Source organism: Crocuta crocuta, unplaced genomic scaffold (genome assembly GCF_008692635.1).
Source record: "Crocuta crocuta isolate KB4526 unplaced genomic scaffold, BGI_CrCroc_1.0 scaffold243, whole genome shotgun sequence".
NCBI lineage: Eukaryota > Metazoa > Chordata > Mammalia > Carnivora > Hyaenidae > Crocuta > Crocuta crocuta.
Window position 1 is genome coordinate 2,047,258 of NW_027529596.1, and position 19,639 is coordinate 2,066,896.

Genomic DNA, 19,639 nt, shown 5'->3' on the forward strand with positions numbered 1-19,639 from the left:
TGGCCCGCTTCGTGACGCACGTCTGCGACTGGGGCGCCCTGGCCACCCTCTCCACGGACCCCGCGGTGCGCGGCCGGGCCTTCGCCGACGTGCTCTCGCTCAGCGACGGGCCGCCGGGCGCGGGCAGCGGCGTGCCCTACTTCTACCTGAGCCCGCTGCAGCAGGCGGTGGGCAACCTGCAGGTGAGCCAGGCCNAGTCTACAGGGCTTGCCCTTCCTCGTGAGTTACGCGTTTTCCTTTCCCAGCAAGAAGCTAAGACACGTCGTGAGTGATTAACGCAGTTTGTAAAGGCTCCGGCGACGCGACCTTCCCCGTCAGGAGCGGAACGGACCGAGGGCTGTGGGTCAGGCTGTGCCCGCCGTTTGTGGCGGGGCCGGGTTTGCACTGCCCTCCCCAGACGGCGCGACGGCGCACCGAGTCCGGCCCCGGGCTCCGGGCAGGACCTGAGGCGTAGACGGGTTACCTCAACTGCCCAAAGCCAGTAGCCAGACTGGAATTTTATGCCAGGTCTGGTTGCCGTCAATATACAGGACACAGAGTGGTGGCACGCGAGCTGCCCGTGTCCCCCAGACCAGTTTCCTGGGGTCCACGGAGTTCTGTCTGGTTGTTAACGAGTTTGGATTGCGGTGGTCCCCATTATCCGGGTTTCACCTCACCTGAAGTCAAGTGCATTCTAGAAGCAGATGACCCTCCTGCGTTATTGTCTTACAGTCCGCAGTGCCCAGGGCTCGGTTGCAAAAGCCGCCCCGTGTCATCTCGTCATGTGGGCATTTGACCCTGGGTCATCGTCGGAGGGGGAGTGAGTACAGAACAAGAAGATCTTTTGAGAGAGCACATCCACATAACTTTTGTTACAGTAGAGTTCTTTCTATTGTCGTTGCTGATCTCTTACTGTGGCCAGTTTATAAACTGAACTTTATCACAGGTGTGTGTGTAGGAAAAGAATAGTAGATGTGACGCTGGGTACTATCCAGGGTTTCAGGCAGGCATCCGCTGGGGGCTTGGGTTGTATTCCCCGTGGGTGGGGCTGTTGTAGTTACCAACATTCGAAATTTGAGATTTCACTTACACATCTGGATTTTTTTTTTAATTTTTTAATGTTTATTATTTTTGAGAGGGAGAGAGAGAAGGAGGGCAAGCAGGGGACGGGCAGGGAGAGAGGGAGACACAGAAGCAGCTCCAGGCTCTGAGCTGTCAGCACAGAGCCCCATGCGGGGCTCGAACTCACAGACCAGGAGGTCAAGACCTGAACTGAAGTCAGGTTCTTAACCGACTAAGCCACCCAGGTGCCCCCACATCTGGATTTTTAACTTCTTGGAAGATTTGTGGCCCTGGAGGCTTGAATTCTTGGAACAAAACCAGAAACAGCTGGCTCCTTCTAGGGCCTTCCACCTGTGTTCACCTTTCCCTTACTCCCAGCCCCCTCCACTCTCTTAGTCATTTGCCCAAAGGAAGCTCATTCCCTCAGTCAGTGATCCTCAACCTTGGCTGCAAACACAGTCACCTGGGAAGACTTTTAAAAATACAGTGCCGAGGTATTTCATAAAAAAAACAACTCCCCAGTCGCTCCCTAAGGCTTCTAATGAGGGAGAGGGGATGGAGAGCAACTACTACCCACGATCCCATTTAAACTCGGGCTGATACCGTCATCGGCATCGCAGGAGGGAGGAAAATGAAGAGGTGCAGGGACTCACCTGTGACCAGCCACTAATGGCTGCCAGGTAGAACTCCAGCCCAGGTCTTTGACGTGTCTAGAGAGACCGTGTAAGAAACCCATCCAGGATTTCGGGTGTCCGTGACGGCAGTGAAAAGGTGTGGCCACATCAGAATTAGCCTGACTCTGATTCTGTCAGTGAACCTGGCAGGTTGGTTTATATTTTCTCCTGCCTCTGACCCCGTCTTCTCCCTGTCACCCTGCCCACCAGATCACATGCCACTCAGCATTTCCCTCTGCTCAGAAACCTTGAGCAACATCTGGCTGCCCAGAGCGCATATGATTCACTTGGGATGTTTGTTAAAAATACAAACACCAGGGCTGGGACCGGAGCCCAGAAATCAGCATTCTAACAAGCTCCCCAGACAGGTGGTTCTTGGAAAGCACAGACACTGGCCTATAGAATACAATTCTGACTCCTTAGCTGGAGTTTAGCCACTCCCCCCTTCAAAACCTCTCTCTCAGGGGTGCCTGGGTGGCTCAGTCAGTTAAGCGTCCGACTTCAGCTCAGGTCATGATCTCACGGTTAGTGGGTCAGAGCCCCGTGTCAGGCTCTGTGCTGACAGCTCAGAGCCTGGAGCTGCTTCAGATTCTGTGTCTCCCTCTCTCTCTGCCCCTCCCCTGTTCATGTTGTTTCTCTCTCTCTCAGAAATAAATACAACATTAAAAAAAAAAAAAAAAACACCTCTCTCTCAAGCAGATTGGGTTTCTCATTATAGTCCTGTCCCACATTTTCCCAGTTCTGTTTCTGAAAGGCCCTTTACCTTTTATGCATCATCCCACTTCTGTGCTGATTTTGAAAATCTTACGAGGCTCCCTGTAGTGTCCATATCATTCCAGGCTATGTTGACATCTCCTCGCCCTAAACTGTACCGTTCACTTGACGATTAGGTATCTACTGCTTTCTGATCTCTTCTGTGTCATTATTTAAGTTTTGTTTATGTCTGACTTTACAACCCGATTATAGAGTCCCAGAGAAAGGACCTTTTATGGGGGGGGGGGCCCTCCTATGGCGCCTTGCCTCGTGGTATATAGACCATGGACGTTTGGCTAAATGATTTCTAGGAGTTGCCATTGTACGCATTGTTGTGATAGGTCACCGTGAGATGGCAGAATTTTCCGTGCGAGCTGTTTAAAGCACTAGAGGCACTGTGTGAATTCCGCTGCAGTCCGTCAGCAGCGTCTTCCATGAAGCTGATTCTGAATAAGAAAGAATGGAGAGTTCTGCTTGCTTCGCTTTTTGAGTCCATGTGTTCCTCTCTTCTTGCTAAGACAGGAATGAACTTCTCCAGTTTTGAAATCACATGACAATTTCTGCTAGCATAAGATAACCAAGATCATGAGTCAGCCACTTTCCTGCTTACACTGTACAGTTAGCTAGTTCAACAACTATGGTATTTTTATGCACTAGTCTCATATTAGAGTCTAACCCTTTAGATCTTTCAATGAAAGCCCTAGACCAGCCTTGAATTTGGGTGGTACTGTAATTGTAATTTCTCTGGCGAGGATGAAACACATTAAAGGCTTAAGAAAAAAAGGGTGTTAAAATAATTCTTAGTTCATTTTAAATCAGGAACCCTACCCCCTGCTTTTTGGGAGGGAAGGTCAAGATCAGTTTCTACCCAACAAGTAATTTTCTCAAGTGGTCGGTGGTGTTTGACAATTCATTGTTTCATGGGAGAGTGCGCAGCTCTAGGGTCCATGCGGATCTGACTTGTGAAATGTATTACCTCTCCAGAGATCGTATTTCACACAGGAAGATCTTTATTTTCTCTCTGCAGGCGGATCCACATGCTACTCTGACCATGTCTTTGGCACAGACTAACTTCTGCCAAAAGCAGGGATTTGATCCCCAGAGTCCCCTCTGTGCTCACATAATACTGTCAGGGACTGTTACCAAGGTGAGTGGTTATCCCCCTTGAATGGAGACGGGTTTTAGAAGAGCATCATCTGGGGCGCCTGGGTGGCTCAGTCGGTTAAGCGTCCGACTCTTGATATCATCTCAGGTCGTGATCTCGCAGTCATGAGAGGGAGCCCCGACCTCAGGGTGGAGCCTGCTTAGAATTCTCTCTCTCTCTCTCTCTCTCTCTCTCTCTCTCTCTCTCTCTCTCTCTCTCTCTCTCTCTCTCTCTCTCTCTCTCTCCTCAGTCTCTCTCTCTGTCTCTGTCTCTCTGCCCCTGCCCTGCTCCTGCGTGCGCGCGCTCTCTCTCTCTCTCAAAATAAATAAATAAAAAGAGCCTCATCTATTAACAATGAAAGGAGATATTTTAAGAGTAAAATGATTTGTGATTGAGATAATCTGTAATTTCATGAAATCGAGAGGCTTAAATCAGTTCATTTCATGTAGGTGTCAATAAGGTATTTATGCGGAAGTGAACTGTTATTGGAAGCCAAACGGATGTAGCAGCTCCGTAAGGCGCATCTGCTCAACCAAAGCTCTCTGCCCCCCGGCCATGCCGGTCGCCGCAGGGTATTTCCCACGTGTGGGTTCCTTGTCTCCGTATTTTCTCAGTGGCTTAAGGCAGAGAGCATACCATGTGAGCTATGAGAGGGATGCCCACAACTAGATCCTAGACGCGGGTTTGGACCGTGGGATGGTTACTGCAGGGCGCGGGGTAAGGTGCCCTAGCCCTGATCTGATTGCCGAGCCAGCACACGTGCTTATTGATGTTGTGCTTGTTGATGTTGTCAGTCATGATTACCCGAGACAAGTTTGATTTATGGTCTGGAAATCCCGTGCGGACGCATCTCTGTGGCTGAAGGTCACCGGAGAAAGGAGGGGCGGCAGATGCCCTTGCGTTCCACCGTGCTTCTTCGAAAGACGTTTATCTTTTGTGAATTTGCGTCTCCGTGTTTCAGATGGGCTTGTCCTGGGGTACGTGTTCTCCGCCACAGGCACCCGAACACTTTGCCGTGTGGAAGCCTGCGCTCGCGATGGGTCCCCACTTCAGCCAATCTCTTCCCGGCAACCTCTGAACTGTGTTGGTTTCTACCTTTCTGCGTGCTTGCTTCGTTCTCTCTTGATGCCTGAAGTGGAAGAGCAGGGTTTATAACTAAATAAACACTTTAGGAGTTGTAGCCATCCTCAACAGGGTTGCTGCTGCGAGTCGTTTACTTCCCATATGTCCTTTAGGTGAATGGAACGGAAATGGACTTTGCCAAGCAGTCGCTGTTTGTCCGACACCCTGAGATGAAAACGTGGCCTTCCAGCCACAACTGGTTCTTTGCGAAGTTGAATATAACCAACATCTGGGTCCTGGACTACTTCGGCGGCCCCAAGATAGTGACACCCGAGGAATATTATAATGTCACGCTTCAGTAAGTATTGACACATCTTTCTTATATTGCAGCTTCTATTAGTGGCCCTCAATCTTTTAAAGCCAGGGGGCTCTTACCCGTTCCTTATACCAGGGGACCCGTTTGGCAAGCTGGGAAAGCCTGTGATTCCCCCCTCAGAATAACGTTTTTTAGGAATATAAAATATAGGGGCGCCTGGGTGGCTCAGTCGGTTAAGCGTCCGACTGCGGCTCAGGTCATGATCTCACGGTTCGTGGGTTCGAGCCCTGTGTCGGGTTCTGTGCTGACAGCTCGGAGCCTGGAGCTGCTTCGGATTCTGTTCCTCCTTCTCTCTCTGACCCTCCCCTGCTCACGCTGTCTCTCTCTCTCTCTCTTTCTCAGAAATAAATGAAACATTAAAAAAAAAAAGGAGTATAAAATACATAGGAAATACAGTGGAAACCACCTATATTGTATTCAATGTAATGTATTGAATGTGTTGAAATAAATTTGCAAAAATATACATTCATACATTATATGAATATAACGTAATGTCCTGAGATGTACTGAAATGCACTTATAAAAATATTTTTAAATGTGTGGGTATAGCAATATGTTGACTTTTTTAAAATATGGTGACTTTCTAGTGAACATAGTAAAATAAGATTTAGTAGTGAGTCTGTAACATTACTTTCTGAGTAGTGAGGACTGAATTATTTTAGGCATCTGTGACAGCTCTAACATGATGTGAAAGTAACCGTGATTATTTCTGTTGGTGACGGTCACAGACAATGCTATCACCACTGGCATTAATTGCCTAAGTTCATCATTGAAGGAAATGATAAATTACAGGTAGAGGTTAATGAAAATGAAAACTTTTTTCCATCTAAGTTCACAGAGCCCTGATCTCTGCAGGCTGAGACCTTGGTTTTTTTTTTTTTAATGTTTTATTTATTTTTGAGAGAGAGAGAGAGAGAGAGAGAGACGACACAAGTGGGGGAGGGGCAGAGAAAGAGGGAGACAGAATCTGAAGCAGGCAGCAGGCTCCAGGCTCCGAGCTGTCAGCGCAGAGCCTGACACGGGGCTCGAACCCACAAACCGTGAGATCATGATCTGAGCCCAAGTCAGACGCTCAACTGACTGAGCCCCCCAGGTGCGCCTGAGACCTTGTTTTAAGGCTATGCTTTGGGGCCCCGGCTGGAGCCCGGTTCTGGCCGATGGTGGCGTTTTCCCATGAGAACCAGACTTGGGCACACGTCCACATCTGAGGCTGAGCGTGCGGCCTGTGCCCGTCAGCCCCGGTGCTGGGGGCCGTGTGGGACACGTACCGGGAAGTGGACACTTGGGCGTGGGAAGGTTGACACCCAGGGGGCCCTGGGAGAAAACAAAGAAGAAAATAGCCTGAAAATGGGAAAAGAACAGGGGAAAAGGGTGTGATCAGAGCCTTCGAAATTAGGTCAGGGTTCAAAGGAAGGAACACACAGGACTGGGGCTTTTCCCGGCTGCCGCGGGTCACTCGTAGCCGGCATCCTCAGGGCCCAGCAGCCGGCGATCGCAGCAGCAGTGATAGCAGCTGGTGCCCGGGGGGCCGGTACTGGCTGCTGCGTACTCCCTGCCCCGCCCCGCCGGCCCCTCGGTAGTGTTTCTCCTCGTCTGGAAGGTGGAGAGCTGGAGCACAGACGAGTTAGAATCTTGCCTGAAGTCTGACAGCCAGTATGTGCTGGTGCCCGGATGGAGACCCGGCATCCTGGCCCCGGGGCCCCCACCCACGATGGTCGACTGTTCTCCGTCACCACTGTAAATCTCTTCATGGCAAAGCTCGGGTTTTATTTTTTTTATTTTTGTTTTTTTTTTAAATATTTTTATTTATTTCTAGGAGAGAGAGAGTGTGTGAGCAGGGGAGGGTCAGAGAGAGAGGGAGATACGGACTCCAAAATAGGCTCCAGGCTCCGAGCGGGCAGTCAGCACAGAGCCCGACGCGGGGCTCAAACCCACGAACTGCGAGATCATGACCTAAGCGAAAGTCGGACGCTTAACCGACTAACCCACCCAGGCGCCCCTCGGGTTTTATTTATTTAGCCAGTCAGTCATTCAGTCCCAGACAGGGCCCAGGACAGCGTGCGGCCCAGGGCAGGTGTTGAGTAACCACTGGCTACTTGTCAGGCTGACGTTTTGAGACCAAGATTGTCAGCTCCTTTGTTTGAGTAAAGAAGCCAGCAGCGGCGGTGTTTATTTTGCGTCTGTGTGTGCAGGGGAGAGGCCCAGGCCACCGAATCTCTTCGGAACGGGCAAAGCCACCTGACTTTGTAGGAATATGGACGCGGCACTTGCAGCCTTGTGACCGGGCAGTGACTTATCCATGAGGGTGGCCCGTACGGTGACTGGCCCACTCTGCGAGGTTAAAGTTTACTTTTATAAGACATGACAGTCTCTCATGTGCAGTTATTTTTGTATAAATAACATGCCCAAGGGAGTGCTTGCTTTAATAACAAACATGTGTTCGCCCGAGTCTCCATGTTGAATAAGTGAGTAAAATAGATAAACTTGAGGTTCCCACTTTATTACAGACTAGTGGGCGTCTCTGCAGCTCAGAGATAAGAGGGGGCATCTCCCCGTTCGGAGAGGACGACCAAAGTCTAGACCAGGACCTGACCCCTTCTGAGGCAGGACCCCCGAATCCTGGGGGTCGTAGCCTTACACCTGTCGGGACACGTCTGACTCCCGGCTGTCCCTGTCGCAGTCCGGGGGTGGGCCCCTCTCCATCCTACCCACCGCAGACAGTGATGTCTGTAAGGGCCGAGAGCCTGCCCGCCCTGGGGGGACCCACTCCCGGGGGCCTCGCAGGCTTTCCGGAGCTTTACCGAATGGCAGCCACCGGGGCCGGCCTGCCCAGCCCAGTTTTGGAAGATGTTCCTTCTCTAAATACCCTAAAGCGTCGGTGTCTGAAGTCTGTCGGACTCTGATGGAGTGTGGAGAAGGCTTCCGTGCAAACGCAAACGCCACTTAGTAGGGCTGATGTGGGGCTGGACTGAACCGGGTGTGGCTCATCGGACCGTTGGGTCCAGGCCAGGAGCCCATGCGCATGTGGACTGGAAGGCTCCACGGTCACGCGGCGCCCCTGCGGGCATCCCTGAGTGGGCACTTCTCATGGGTATTGGCCGTCGCCCCCTGTCACTGTTGAGCCTGAGCCGCGGGGTGCTCAGCCAGGCCTCCTGAAGGTTCCCCGGCACCTCTAAGCCACCACCTTGCCTGGTCTCCCTCACCGGGCGCGGCTGAAGTTAGCTCCAAACCTTACCCTCTGGGTCGGGACTTTCCGTCGCCAGTCCCTGGAGTGACCACCTTGTAAGGGCCGTCAGCTTCGTTTCACAGCTAACCTCTCCCTCTCTTCCCGTCTCTAGGTGAGGCAGAACACGGCGAAGTCGGCGGCACCCGGGAGGTTGCTTAGGTTGCCCACACAGTCCGGAAGGGCTCGACGTGCCTCTGTGGGGCGTTGCCCAGCTGCACACGCTGATCTGCTTGCTTGCTTACAAAATAGGGCTGGACTCTTCCTGGATTTCTTGCGGATGTGGTTGCTGGATTTTTTTTTTTTTTTAATTTTGAAGGCATTTTCATAGAGGTGTGCCTTTCATTATGATCCCAGAAGCTTTGTTCTGTCCATTCCAGATAGTCTTCCAACGGGGCTCCTTGAAGAGGGGCCGGCGCCAGGTTTAGATCGCCCATTGGCATTTGAAGGTGCCACGCGTGGGTGCTTCCCGGAAGCGCCGGGCCGGGGAGAGGACCTCGCCCACCCACGGCTGTGCCATCGCTGCCCGCGCCCATTCGGCAGGGCTGGTCGTGTCACTGTGCGTCCGCAGGTATGTGGCCAGGCCAGACCGCCGTGAGCCACGAGCGGACCTTCCTCCTCTCGGTCCCTTTGTGCCTGACAGTCCTGGGTGGTGGTGATCCAGCGCAGGGCAGAGCCCTTCCTTATAAAAGAACTTCTTTTTCCACTGTTCCAGTCTAAAGTGATAATGACCTAGAACAAGAGAAGTTCCTAAAAGTGTCTCCAAATTTCATCTCACCCCAAGTGGACACTGTATAATCAGTGTCCTCTGCTCAAAACACACACCTACACGCATGTACACATTATTTTACTTTTTGCCCCCAAATGGGCTTGCGGAAGAAAGGAGAAGGATGAAGAGAATTTTGTGTAAGTCGTTTCTCTGCTTTGTAAGTCAGGTTTCCTGGGCACAGACCGGCTTACGCCAGGTCCCTAACCCGCTGCTGCAAAGCGCACTCTGTAGCTTGTTAAATAATGCTGCTCTCAGCAGCGGCCGACAGCTTCCTCAGCTGCTCTGAGTCGATGGAGCCCATTTTGTTGCTACCTAAATCGGGTCATCGGGGAGAAGATAACATGAGTTAAAATCATATTTCTTCAGGGGGCACCTGGGTGGCTCAGTTGGTTGAGCATCCAGCTTAGGTCATGATCTCACAGTTCATGGGTTCGAGCCCCGCGTCGGGCTCTGTGCTGACAGCGTGGAGCCTGGGGACTGCCTTGGATTCTGGGTCTCCCTCTCTCTCTCTGCTCCTCCCCTGCGCGTATGCTCTGTCTCGAAAATAAACATTAAAGATTTTTTTGAAAAAATCGCGTTTCTTCAGAAAAGAAACTGCTTTTATTGCCTACATCTATGATTTCTGAAGATGCTGTCAGACCCCTTGTTAAGAAGTGTGTCAGGAATCAAGCCGCTGCGATGTTCTCTAAGAGGAAGGAAGTTGAATATGAGTCATTATGTTTGAAAACTACGGAATGAACTAACCTAAAATCCAGCAAGCAGCTTTTGATTAATAAAAATGATTCCTATTAAACTGGGGAAAATAGGGTTTTTACTCAAAATAATTAAAAGCATCATTTTCCTGAAATGTGTTGGATTTATTTTGTTAAACATAGATGTTAGGATTTATTACACTCTGCATCTTTATGTTAGCATGCTGTTAAGTCAGCCCTCGGCTGTTTCAGAGCTCACAATGAATAATTCGACTCTTTCCATTGGCAAACAGCCCATCGTGTCCCAAAATTTGGGGGTGGCCCAAATGCAGCCTTCGTCGAGGGACTTTCCTCTGGGCCTCAGATGCTGAGGCCCCTTGTGATAGAATTTGGTCGATGATGGGTATCTGTTTTTCTTCCTTTACCCGCCGATTGTGACTTTTGTCTTCATCATTTGATACCATATAAAGACATATCTGTATTCAGCTAAGATCCAGTCATCACATAGGAAAGTCAACCACTTTTTCATACCTGGTGCTGGAGATTCCTTGGCAGTTGAATGTGAACACTAGGTCTCTGTTATGTTCGGACCGACCACCAGAGGGCACTGTAGACCACTTTTATGGAGACGCTATCAGGCCCTTAAGAATGACACGCTGGGCCGGGTTGTGGGTGGATGGATGGCTTTGATGAGATGACGCTGGGGTAAAGTCCGCCCAGCAGGGGCAAGAGGAGAAGCAGGCGCCTGGTCCCCTGCTGCTGCTAGGCTCTCATGAAGTTATCGCTCCCTCCATGTCGTTTGCTTTGGGCCCCTTCTCCACCTGCAGCAAACGTGGGACAGTGTCCCCACCTTAACCAGATATGCGCGTGAGTGTATCACATGGGGATGGGCTCTGGCACAGAGACCAAGGCAGGCCCTGGTCAAGAAAAGAAGAGGGGCGCCTGGGTGGCTCGGTTGGTTAAGCGTCCGACTTCGGCTCAGGTCATGATCTCCCAGTCTGTGAGTTTGAGCCCCGCGTCGGGCTCTGTGCTGACAGCTCAGAGCCTGCAGCCTGCTTTAGAGTCTCTCTCTCTCTCTCTCTCTCTCTCTCTCTCTCTGTCTCAGAGCCTGCGGCCAGGTGGCTGTGTTGGCGGATGCTGTCCTGGCTGTGGATCTGTGCTTAGCAGGTCAAGGCTGTTGTCTTTGCCAGGCCATGGCCAATCATTGGCCTTTACTCTGTCTTGTAGTTCAGGTTCAGATCCCTTGGAGGCATGTAGTGGGTGGAGGAAAATCCTTTATGAAATGAGGAAGGGTTCAATGAAATCAATGCATAAGTAATCTGCTTGAGGTTGTTAATGTTAGGTTCCCTTCTTAGTAATATTCAGACTCGAGGTCACGAAGTAATCGAAGAGCAGAGTCTACTTTCCTATAGTGGGACACATTTTCAGTTTTAGTAACAACAAAAAAAATAACATTCTGCTTGTGCAAAGCTGGTAGGTCAGTATTTTTTAGGGGAATTCCAAACTGTCACCTCAGAGCAGACCTTTATACATTTTCATCTGACGAGAGCATTAAAACTTAAGTGCTTTTTGGAATCAAAGGAGGTATAAATCAACGATTAAAACTTTATCTTTTTCTTAGTTTTTTTTCCTTAGTACTTACTGTAAGATAAGTGTATGGAAATTTTTTTAAGTTTAAAAATTTATCATCTCACCAGCCAGCATGGCTGCTAATATTTTGATGTTTTCTTCCAATTCGAGTGTCCATGAAATATTTAAATGTCATCAAGATCCTGCTGTATATTGATCATGTATCACACTCCTTTCACTTAAGCATAAGCTTGTTATGTTACCAGAAACCATTCATGAGGACCGCTTAGAATGGCTGCAGAGTATTTCGGTAGATTAGGGTCCTCTGGGCACCAAGTAACGGTCTGTGTTAACGCTCTGTTTCCAGTGGCAGGAAACCTTGCCAAAGTGGTTGAAGTTCATTGATCTTAAAATATTCCTTTAGAACTCAGCCTTCATCTTCTGGCTGATGAAGACTTTCCACTGTGTTGGTTTTCATTGCAGCCAATTTAATCTTCCAGCAAAGTGGATACATCTTTCCCGGTGAGAGAGCCATTCGTGAATAATTCCTGTGCCTAGGAATGGGCTGCTCCCAGGGGCTGAGCTGGGTCCCTCTGGGCAGACAGAAGCTAAGGACTATTTTCACTTTCTCCAGTTTTTTAAAAAATGTTGAACACGAGCAGGGGAGAGGCAGAGAGAGAGGGAAAGAGAATCCCAAGCAGGCTCTGCACTGTCTGCACAGAGCCCAACGTGGGGCTCGGACAAGATCATGACCTGAGCCGAAGTCAAGAGTCGGATGCTTAACCAACTGAGCTGCCCAGGCACCCCTCATTCTCCAGTTTTTGAACATTTAAGTGACTTCCAACTCCACTCTGGTATAAGAGAAAGCTCTTGATGCACTGAGTATAGTCCACATCTCTGTTTATCTCCTTAGAGAGATTCCCAGGTGTGGAATTCCCAAGCCAAAAGCTGTCAGTACTTGTTTCAAATGGCTCCTAAGAATTTATATCGATTATCAATTAGTCCCGCAAACGACATGGGATAGTGCGCACCCAGGGCACTGAGTTTGATAGGTCAAAGTAACACTGTTTTAATTGACAATTCTTAAGTGACTGGTAACATTGGACATTTAAAAACTCAAATGCTAGTTGCTTTTCTTTGCTTCAAATACCAATTGGCAACCCATGAGTTTTCTCGAAAATAGAAGTGATGAATGTCATAAGGCTTCATTTTACAAAATAAGTTCATACACAGCGTCTTAGCTCATCCTTGCAACAAGCGCAAGACATAGATGGGACACACATTATTTTCCTTCCTTCAGGGAGGGAATTGGAGTCCCCAGATGGTTAGCCGGGGGGCGTTCACCCCATCGCATGTCAGACTCGGTCCTTAGCTCTGTCTCTAAGAATCCAGTGACCCCTCTCAGAGGCTGGTTCATACGGGTCCTTTGAAGAAATCTTGCCACTGGTGTGTGGCATAGAAATGGCAAAGGTCACAGATCAGAAGAATGCACGTTTCACAGGCGGTGCACTGACATTTTGGGGGCAGGCAGTGTCAAGTACAGGAAGGGGCGTGAGCTCTGAAGCCAGAGGGCTGTGCTGGAGTCCTGACTCAACCACTTAGCCGAGCGGCTTCAGCGAGTGCTCTGCTAGAGGTCCCCTCTGGAGGTGGGGGGTGATTCCTAGGACGGGGTGTTGGCCGTTGGCACTGGTCAGTGTCTGTCACAGCGCGGGATGGCCCGAGGCCACCTATGGTCAGCCCGTAGAGGAGCAAAGAACCGGCCATTTTCTCGGTAATAACACTGCCAGAAGGTCACACCTGTCATGTGTCAGTCACTGGCCTCCACTGGGCACTGGGGGAGACCCCCCCCACCATGTGCTGAGTGTCCAAGCACAGGAGAGGGGGGCAGCCCTGGGGTCCTGGGGAGAAACCCCGTGAGAGTCAGGCCCTGAAGGCACGAGCTAGAACAGCCCGGGACTGCAGTGTGAACAGCGGAGGCTAGGGGTCCCCATGGAGCTGCAGTGAACTGTCCCGGGAAGGTGGCCCAGAGCAGGGGCATCCTGTCCGGTCCTCCCATCCCAGGGCCCGGCCAGCTGCCCCGCTGAAGTTCAGGGCCCCTGTTCGTCGATTTTAACTACGCCGCCTTTCCCTTCAGCTGGTGACCATCCTAAGGGGCCGCCGAGGTCTAGCTGGGGACCCACCTGTCCCTGCCCAGCAGCCCCCAGAGCTGGACTCCCTTCAGACTTGCTCCTCGAGCAGGACACAGGCCTGCACTGGTAGAAGGAGGTGCCCAGGGCCAGGCCGGGCTGAGAGACGGCTTCCGAGCCACCAGCTGCCTCCATCCCACTCAAGCTCAGTTGGTCTGTCCCTTTTGCAAATGAGCAAAATGCAGGCCCCGTGAAGCCAGAGCCTTCAGTGCAATCGGAGGGGACAGAGCCCTGCAAACCAGCGGTGAACTGTGACGTTGGCTGTATCCAGTGATTCCCGAATCAGGCAACATCTCACCCAGCAAGTCGAGGGGGGCTCCCGGGGGCTCTCCAGCAAGGGAGGCTCCTTGCTGGCAGGAGGGGCAGCTAGAACGACGGAGTGGATCACTTTGTCTCTCCTTGGGGGAACGAAAGAGCCTATGGAGCAGATCACCTCACTGGTGCTGACCCGAAAATTCCAGGCTGACCAGCTAAGACTCTGTTCGTGGAGAAGGTTGAAGCTGCAGTTAGGTTAGGTTATCGAGCCTTGGTTTGGTGATGTGGCCTTAGCATGAGTGACTCCATTTTGGGTCTCTTGTGTTTGTTGGTTTTTTACACCCTTATCTGGAAGCCTGGATACAAGACCATCTTCAGGCCTGCTCCCTCAGTCTAGGTGGTGCAGGGCTGAAGGGGGAGGCTCTGGAGAGGCAGGGGAGTGATAGTCAGGGTCATTCCCAGCTAGAAGACAACACACGGGCGCCTTCTAGTTTGGCCTCTTTTTTCCTCTCTTTCCTCTCTTTTCTTTTTATGTATTTTTAATGTTTATTTGTTTGAGAGAGAGAGACAGAACACGAACAGGGGAGGGGCAGAAAGAGAGGGAGACACAGAATCCGAAGCAGCTCCAAGGTCTGAGCTGTCAGCACAGAGCCTGAGGTGGGGCTCGAACCCATGAACCGAGAGATCGTGACCTGGGCCGAAGTCGGATGACTGAGCCCCCCAGGCGCCCCTCCTTTCTTTTAAAGACAAGAAGAAGAAAGCGCTTTAGTTTTTAAGCACTTGCGATCACAAACACAAATAAAATGCTTTGATTACAAATGCAGATGAAGACGACCACTTTTTATCTGATTAGTACTTACTGACCTTCAAGGCACAGCGGCACCGGGCAGCCCTCAAGAGCTGCACCACCTCTATTTATTTCTCAGGATGTTTTTCAGCCTCAAGTAATAAAAAATCCACCTCAGAGTTCAGCCCCTTCGCCTTCGAGCTGTGGACACCAAGGCTCAGAGAGGTAGAGTGATCTGGTCGAGGCCACCCAGCAAGGTAAGAGCAAAGCGGGGGCCGTCTCCTGGGTCTGTGCCTTCCCAGGACAGCAGCTGACCATACTGAGGGGAAGGCTGTCTGGGAGGGTCGGAGGAGGGGATAAGTCATAGGAACTTGTTGCGAATGTTCCCAACGATGGGAATGGTGTAAAAGGGGACCAGTTCTTCCCAACGCCTTCTCTTCTGGGCACAAACGGTATTTTACTCCTTCCTTCAATCATCCGAGAGGAGCGCGTCTTCAGCCAGAGTGTGGTAGGGCTGGATTTGAACCCGGGTCTCGTGTTCTTCCGCCCCTGCGGACCGGCACCCAGAAAACCTGAGTTACAGTCCTGATCCGGCCACTTACCAGCCTTGTGACCTTGAGCAAATTACTTCATTTTTCCAAGTCTTGGCTTCCTTAACTATAAAATGGGACTGTACACCAGTATTGACTACCGTACTGAGTCAGAGTCAGAATGAAGGTTCGATGTGGCGTATACGTGAGTGTGACACCACAGGTCAGGTCCCAATTGAAGCGGAAGTTCTTTTTCTCGTGGAAGTTCTTTGACTACAGACAGCAATATGCAGTTGCTTAGAATTCGTCTCCTCCCCTGATAGCAGCTCTTTAATTTTACCCACATTCCAGCTTGTGTTCGCCATCCCTTGCCACCTTTTAAAATATTTTAGGGGCACCTGGTTAAGTCGGTTAAGCCTCCAACTTTGGCTCAGGTTGTGATCTTGTGGTTGGTGGGTTTGAGCCCCGCGTTGGGCTCTGTGCTGACAGCTCAGAGCCTGGAGCTGCTTCAGACTGTGTGTCTCCCTCTTTCTGACTCTCCCCACTCACACTCTGTCTCTCTCTCAAAAATAAATAAACATTGGGTCACCTGGGTGGTTCAGTCGGTTAAGCGTCTTCAGCTCAGGTCATGATCTCACGGTTCGTGGGTTCGAGCTTCGCATCGGGCTCTGTGCTGACAGTTAGCTCAGAGCCTGGAGACTGTTTCAGATTCTGTACCTCCCTCTCTCTCTGACCTCCCCTGTTCATGCTCTCTCTCTCTCTCAGAAATAAATAAAACATTAAAAAAAATTTTTAAATAAACATTAAATTTTTTTTTTTTTTTAAAAGATGGATACCAGGCACACCTGATCTTCACAGAGGAAGAAGGAAGGGGGATCTTTTCTTACAGCTACTCTTTGGGATCGTGATGGCCTCCAAAATTTCCACGCTTTGGTGTATACGCCCTGTACAATCTCTTTGCTTATGGAAAGTGCCTGTGAATATGATGAGATATCACTCCTGCAGTTATGGGGTGTTATCCTGGGTGGGCCTGACCTAATCAGGTAAACCCTTTAGATGCAGTTTTCTCAAGCTGGTTGCAGAAGTGAGAGACGGGCTCTGGCTGGCCTGGGAGAATGTGCCGATGGGGCCATATTCGAGGAGCTGCAGGTGTTCTCCGGGCTCTGAAAACAATCCTGGCCAATAGTTCACAAGAAAGTTGGGACCTCGGTTCCATATTTGTAAGGGAATAGATTTTGCCAACAGCCACGGACCTTAGCCCAGATTCCCGAGCCTCAGCTGAGAAGTGCTTGAGTTCAGCCTCATGGGAACGTGAGCAGAGAACTCAGTCATGCTGGGTCTGCACTTCCGACCTACGTTGCTGTGAAATAGTAAGTTTGCGTTGTTTTAAGCCACAAGTTTAAAACAACCAGTGATAAGTTTGTGATAATCTGCTGTGCAGCATAAGCCACAAGTTTAAAACAACCAGTGATAAGTTTGTGATAATCTGCTGTGCAGCAATAGGAAGCTAATGCAGCTTCCACAACCCTCGGGGTCTAAGTTAGGATCATTTGGTGACAGGCAACAGAAACTCACTCTGAGTAATTTAAGCGAAAAGGAAATTTAGCGGACCGTGTCCATAGGGTCACAGAAAACGAGCCGCTCCTGGGATGGGTCCGAACAGGGGAAGCGAACAGGCCTTGTGTCCAGGGCCAGTTTCACTCTTCTGGGATGTGAACTCCAGGGAGGACGCAGCTGATGCGCGGCAGCTGACAGCCCCACCAAGACCGTAACCAAGAGGGAATAGCTGATTCCTCAAAGCAGACTTGGAGTGGCATCGCCATGCCCTGCTCACGTGCGGCGTGTGGCCATGCCCGAGAGCGTCCCTGTGGGGCCGTGGCCCCAGCACCCACGCCCAGGGATCTGAGGAGTCTTGCCCACCTGCGCCCCCGGTAACAAGCAGACGGACCTCAGTCCCCGCTGTGGACCCGACAGCGGCCCACGAGCCAGCTCCTCTCAGCCGTCATCCGGGAGCCCCTGGAAAAGGCCGCCTCAGACCATCAAAGCAGGGCCTTCGTGGGAGGCCAGAGGCCAGAGGCCAGGGGAGAAGTTGCAACGCCCTGTCGGTGGTAAAGAGGAACAGCTTGGATTTCCTTGCGTTGTCCACCCCCGCCGAGTGGCTCAGGTCTCTCGGCCCCTGTGATTTCTCCTGGGGGGGGGGGGGCGGTGGGGGCAGTGAGAGCACAGGAGTGGGCGCTGGCCTTTCCCACCGTGCGGGAAGCTGTTGCAGAGGCTCGCTTCTCTCTTCCATCCAGACCCCTGAATCACGATGGGGGCGCAGGGGGAGACTGGGAGGGGGCGGAGAGGACACTCGGAGGCCGTTAAAGGGCTGTGGATCTTCCTGCCCGGTGGGTCCATCAGGAAGCCGGCCCGTGAGCCGCTGAGATGCCTTGGCGTGGGCCCCGCTCGCAGACTCCGGGGTTCTGGCCGGCAGCGCGGGCAGGCCACCCGGCGCGCCCCCGAGGGCCAGCCTGAGTCTGTGGACCAGGGGCGACCACAAACTTGAGCTTTAGCACCACCCTTGAGAAAGCGAGAGGGAGGCTGTCAGCAGGTGGCCTGGCCGACACAAAGCTGAGAGGAGGCCTGCGAGTGTGTGAATTCTGCCGCAGGAGGGAGCCGGGAGTGGACCGGAGAGACAGATCTACAGAAGGTTGGGGAAAGTCTCCGGGCCCCCAGCACGGCTGATGGAAGTGAGTAAGGCTGGAGGAAGTCACGGCTGCTTCAGATGTGAAGACAGCAGCACAAAACTCCGAGGAACATGAAACATCACTGAAACATGACAGCCCCAAAGGACCGCAGTAATCTTCTAGTAGCTGATTCCAAAGGCATGAAGAGCTGGCTTTTACCAAAGGACTCAAAATAGATGTTTTAAGGAAGCTCACTGAGCTACAAGAAAACACAGAAAGGCCACTCAGGATATCGATAAAATGATCCATGAACACTGGGGCCCCTGGGTGGCTCAGTCGGTTTAGCCTCCAACTTCGGCTCAGGTCATGATCTCACGGTCTGTAGGTTCGAGCCCCGTGTCGGGCTCTGTGCTGACAGCTCAGAGCCTGGAGCCTGTTTCAGGTTCTGTGTCTCCCTCTCTCTCTGCCCCTCCCCAGCTCATGCTCTGTATTTCTCTGTCTCAAAATAAATAAACTAAATGTTAAAAGATTTTTTTAAAAATGATACATGAACACAATGAGATGTTTCACAAAGAGAAATTTAAAAAATAAACAGAAATGCTGGGACCGAAGAACACAACGAATGAAAAACACAATAAAGAACCTCAACAGCAAAATAGATCGAACAGGAAAAAAAAGAGTCTGTGTGTTGGAAGACGGGAACTTTGAAATGATCCAGTCAGAGAACAAAGGGAAAAAATGAAAAAAATGGAGAAAGTCTATAAGATCCATGGGATGCCAGCAAAAAGCCAAAACCAAACAAAAGAAAACAAAACAAAGCAAAAAAAAAAAACAAAAAACAGACCACACTTGTGAATTATTGGAGTCCTAGAGGAAGAGAAGGAGAAGGGGACAGAATGCTCACTGAAAGAAATAGTGGCCAAGAACCTTCCAAATCTGGGGAGAGATTTGGAAATCCAAGTTTATGAAGCCCACAGGTCATAAAACAAACTCTATTAAAGAGATCTTCTCTGAGAAGCATCACAGTAATACTGTGAAAAAGAGAAAAAGAATCTCAAAAACAAGAGAAAAGCAGCTTGTAACTTATAAAGAAACCCCTTAGAAGTTCATCAGCAGAGCACTTACAGGCAGGGAGAGAGTAGGGTGATATATTCAAAGTGCTGAAAGAAAAAACTGCCAGCCGACCACACTCTATCCAGCAAAGTTAACCTTCAGAAACGAAAGAGAAATAAAGATTTCCCCAGGCAAACAAAAGCCGAGGGAATTCCCCGCCAGGAGACCTGCCTCAGGAGAGATGCTAAAAGGAGTCCTTTAAGCTGAAATTAGTAATGTGAAACATAAAAAAGTACAATGCACTAGTTAAGGTAAGTGTATAGTCGATTTCAGAATACCCTAATACTGTATTATGGTGCCGTGTTAACCACTTAATTCTAGTATAAAGGTTAAAGGTCAGGAGCATTAAAAATAACTATAGCTATAATAATTTTAATAAATATGCAATACAGAAAGGGGTCGATTGGGACATCAAAAACATTAAAGAAGGGGCACCTGAGTGGCTCAGCTGGTTAAGCGTCTGACTCTTGATTTCAGCTCAGGTCATGATCTCATGGTTTCTGGGACCAAGCTCTCAGCCCAGAGCCTGCTTGGGATTCTCTCTCCCTCTGTCTCTGCTCCTTCCTCCGCCCTTGCCTGTGCTCTCCCTCCCTCTCTCTCTAAGTGAAATAACAATAATTAAAAAAAAAAATAAAAGGGGAGAGCGAAAGGGTAGAGTTTGTGTATGTGATCGACGTTGTTACTAGTATAAATTAGACTGTTATATCTAAAAGATGTTTTAAGTGTCATGGTAAACACAAAGCAAAAATCTATACTAGCTTCACAAAAGATAAGAAGGGAGTCAAAGCTCACCACTACA

The 19,639-nt window shown here is 50.3% G+C and overlaps 1 protein-coding gene across 1 annotated transcript; it reads left to right on the plus strand.

Annotated features, from left to right (window-relative positions):
• The first annotated feature begins 6 nt into the window (after nucleotides 1-6).
• Nucleotides 7-9,889, plus strand: CREG1 (cellular repressor of E1A stimulated genes 1). The gene is made up of 4 exons (XM_077761791.1): nucleotides 7-182; nucleotides 3,496-3,615; nucleotides 4,848-5,032; nucleotides 8,389-9,889. The coding sequence occupies exons 2-4, from the start codon at nucleotides 3,520-3,522 to the stop codon at nucleotides 8,390-8,392; spliced, it is 285 nt and encodes a 94-aa protein (XP_077617917.1). The 5' UTR covers nucleotides 7-182; nucleotides 3,496-3,519; the 3' UTR covers nucleotides 8,393-9,889.
• Nucleotides 9,890-19,639: the final 9,750 nt, after the last annotated feature.

Excerpts from the sequence above, each read along its gene's own strand:
- CREG1 (XM_077761791.1), top strand. The coding sequence starts at position 3,520 with ATGTCTTTGGCACAGACTAACTTCTGCCAAAAGCAGGGATTTGATCCC. Across the intron at positions 3,616-4,847 it reads TGTCAGGGACTGTTACCAAG|GTGAATGGAACGGAAATGGA; the intron begins GTGAGTGGTTAT and ends TATGTCCTTTAG.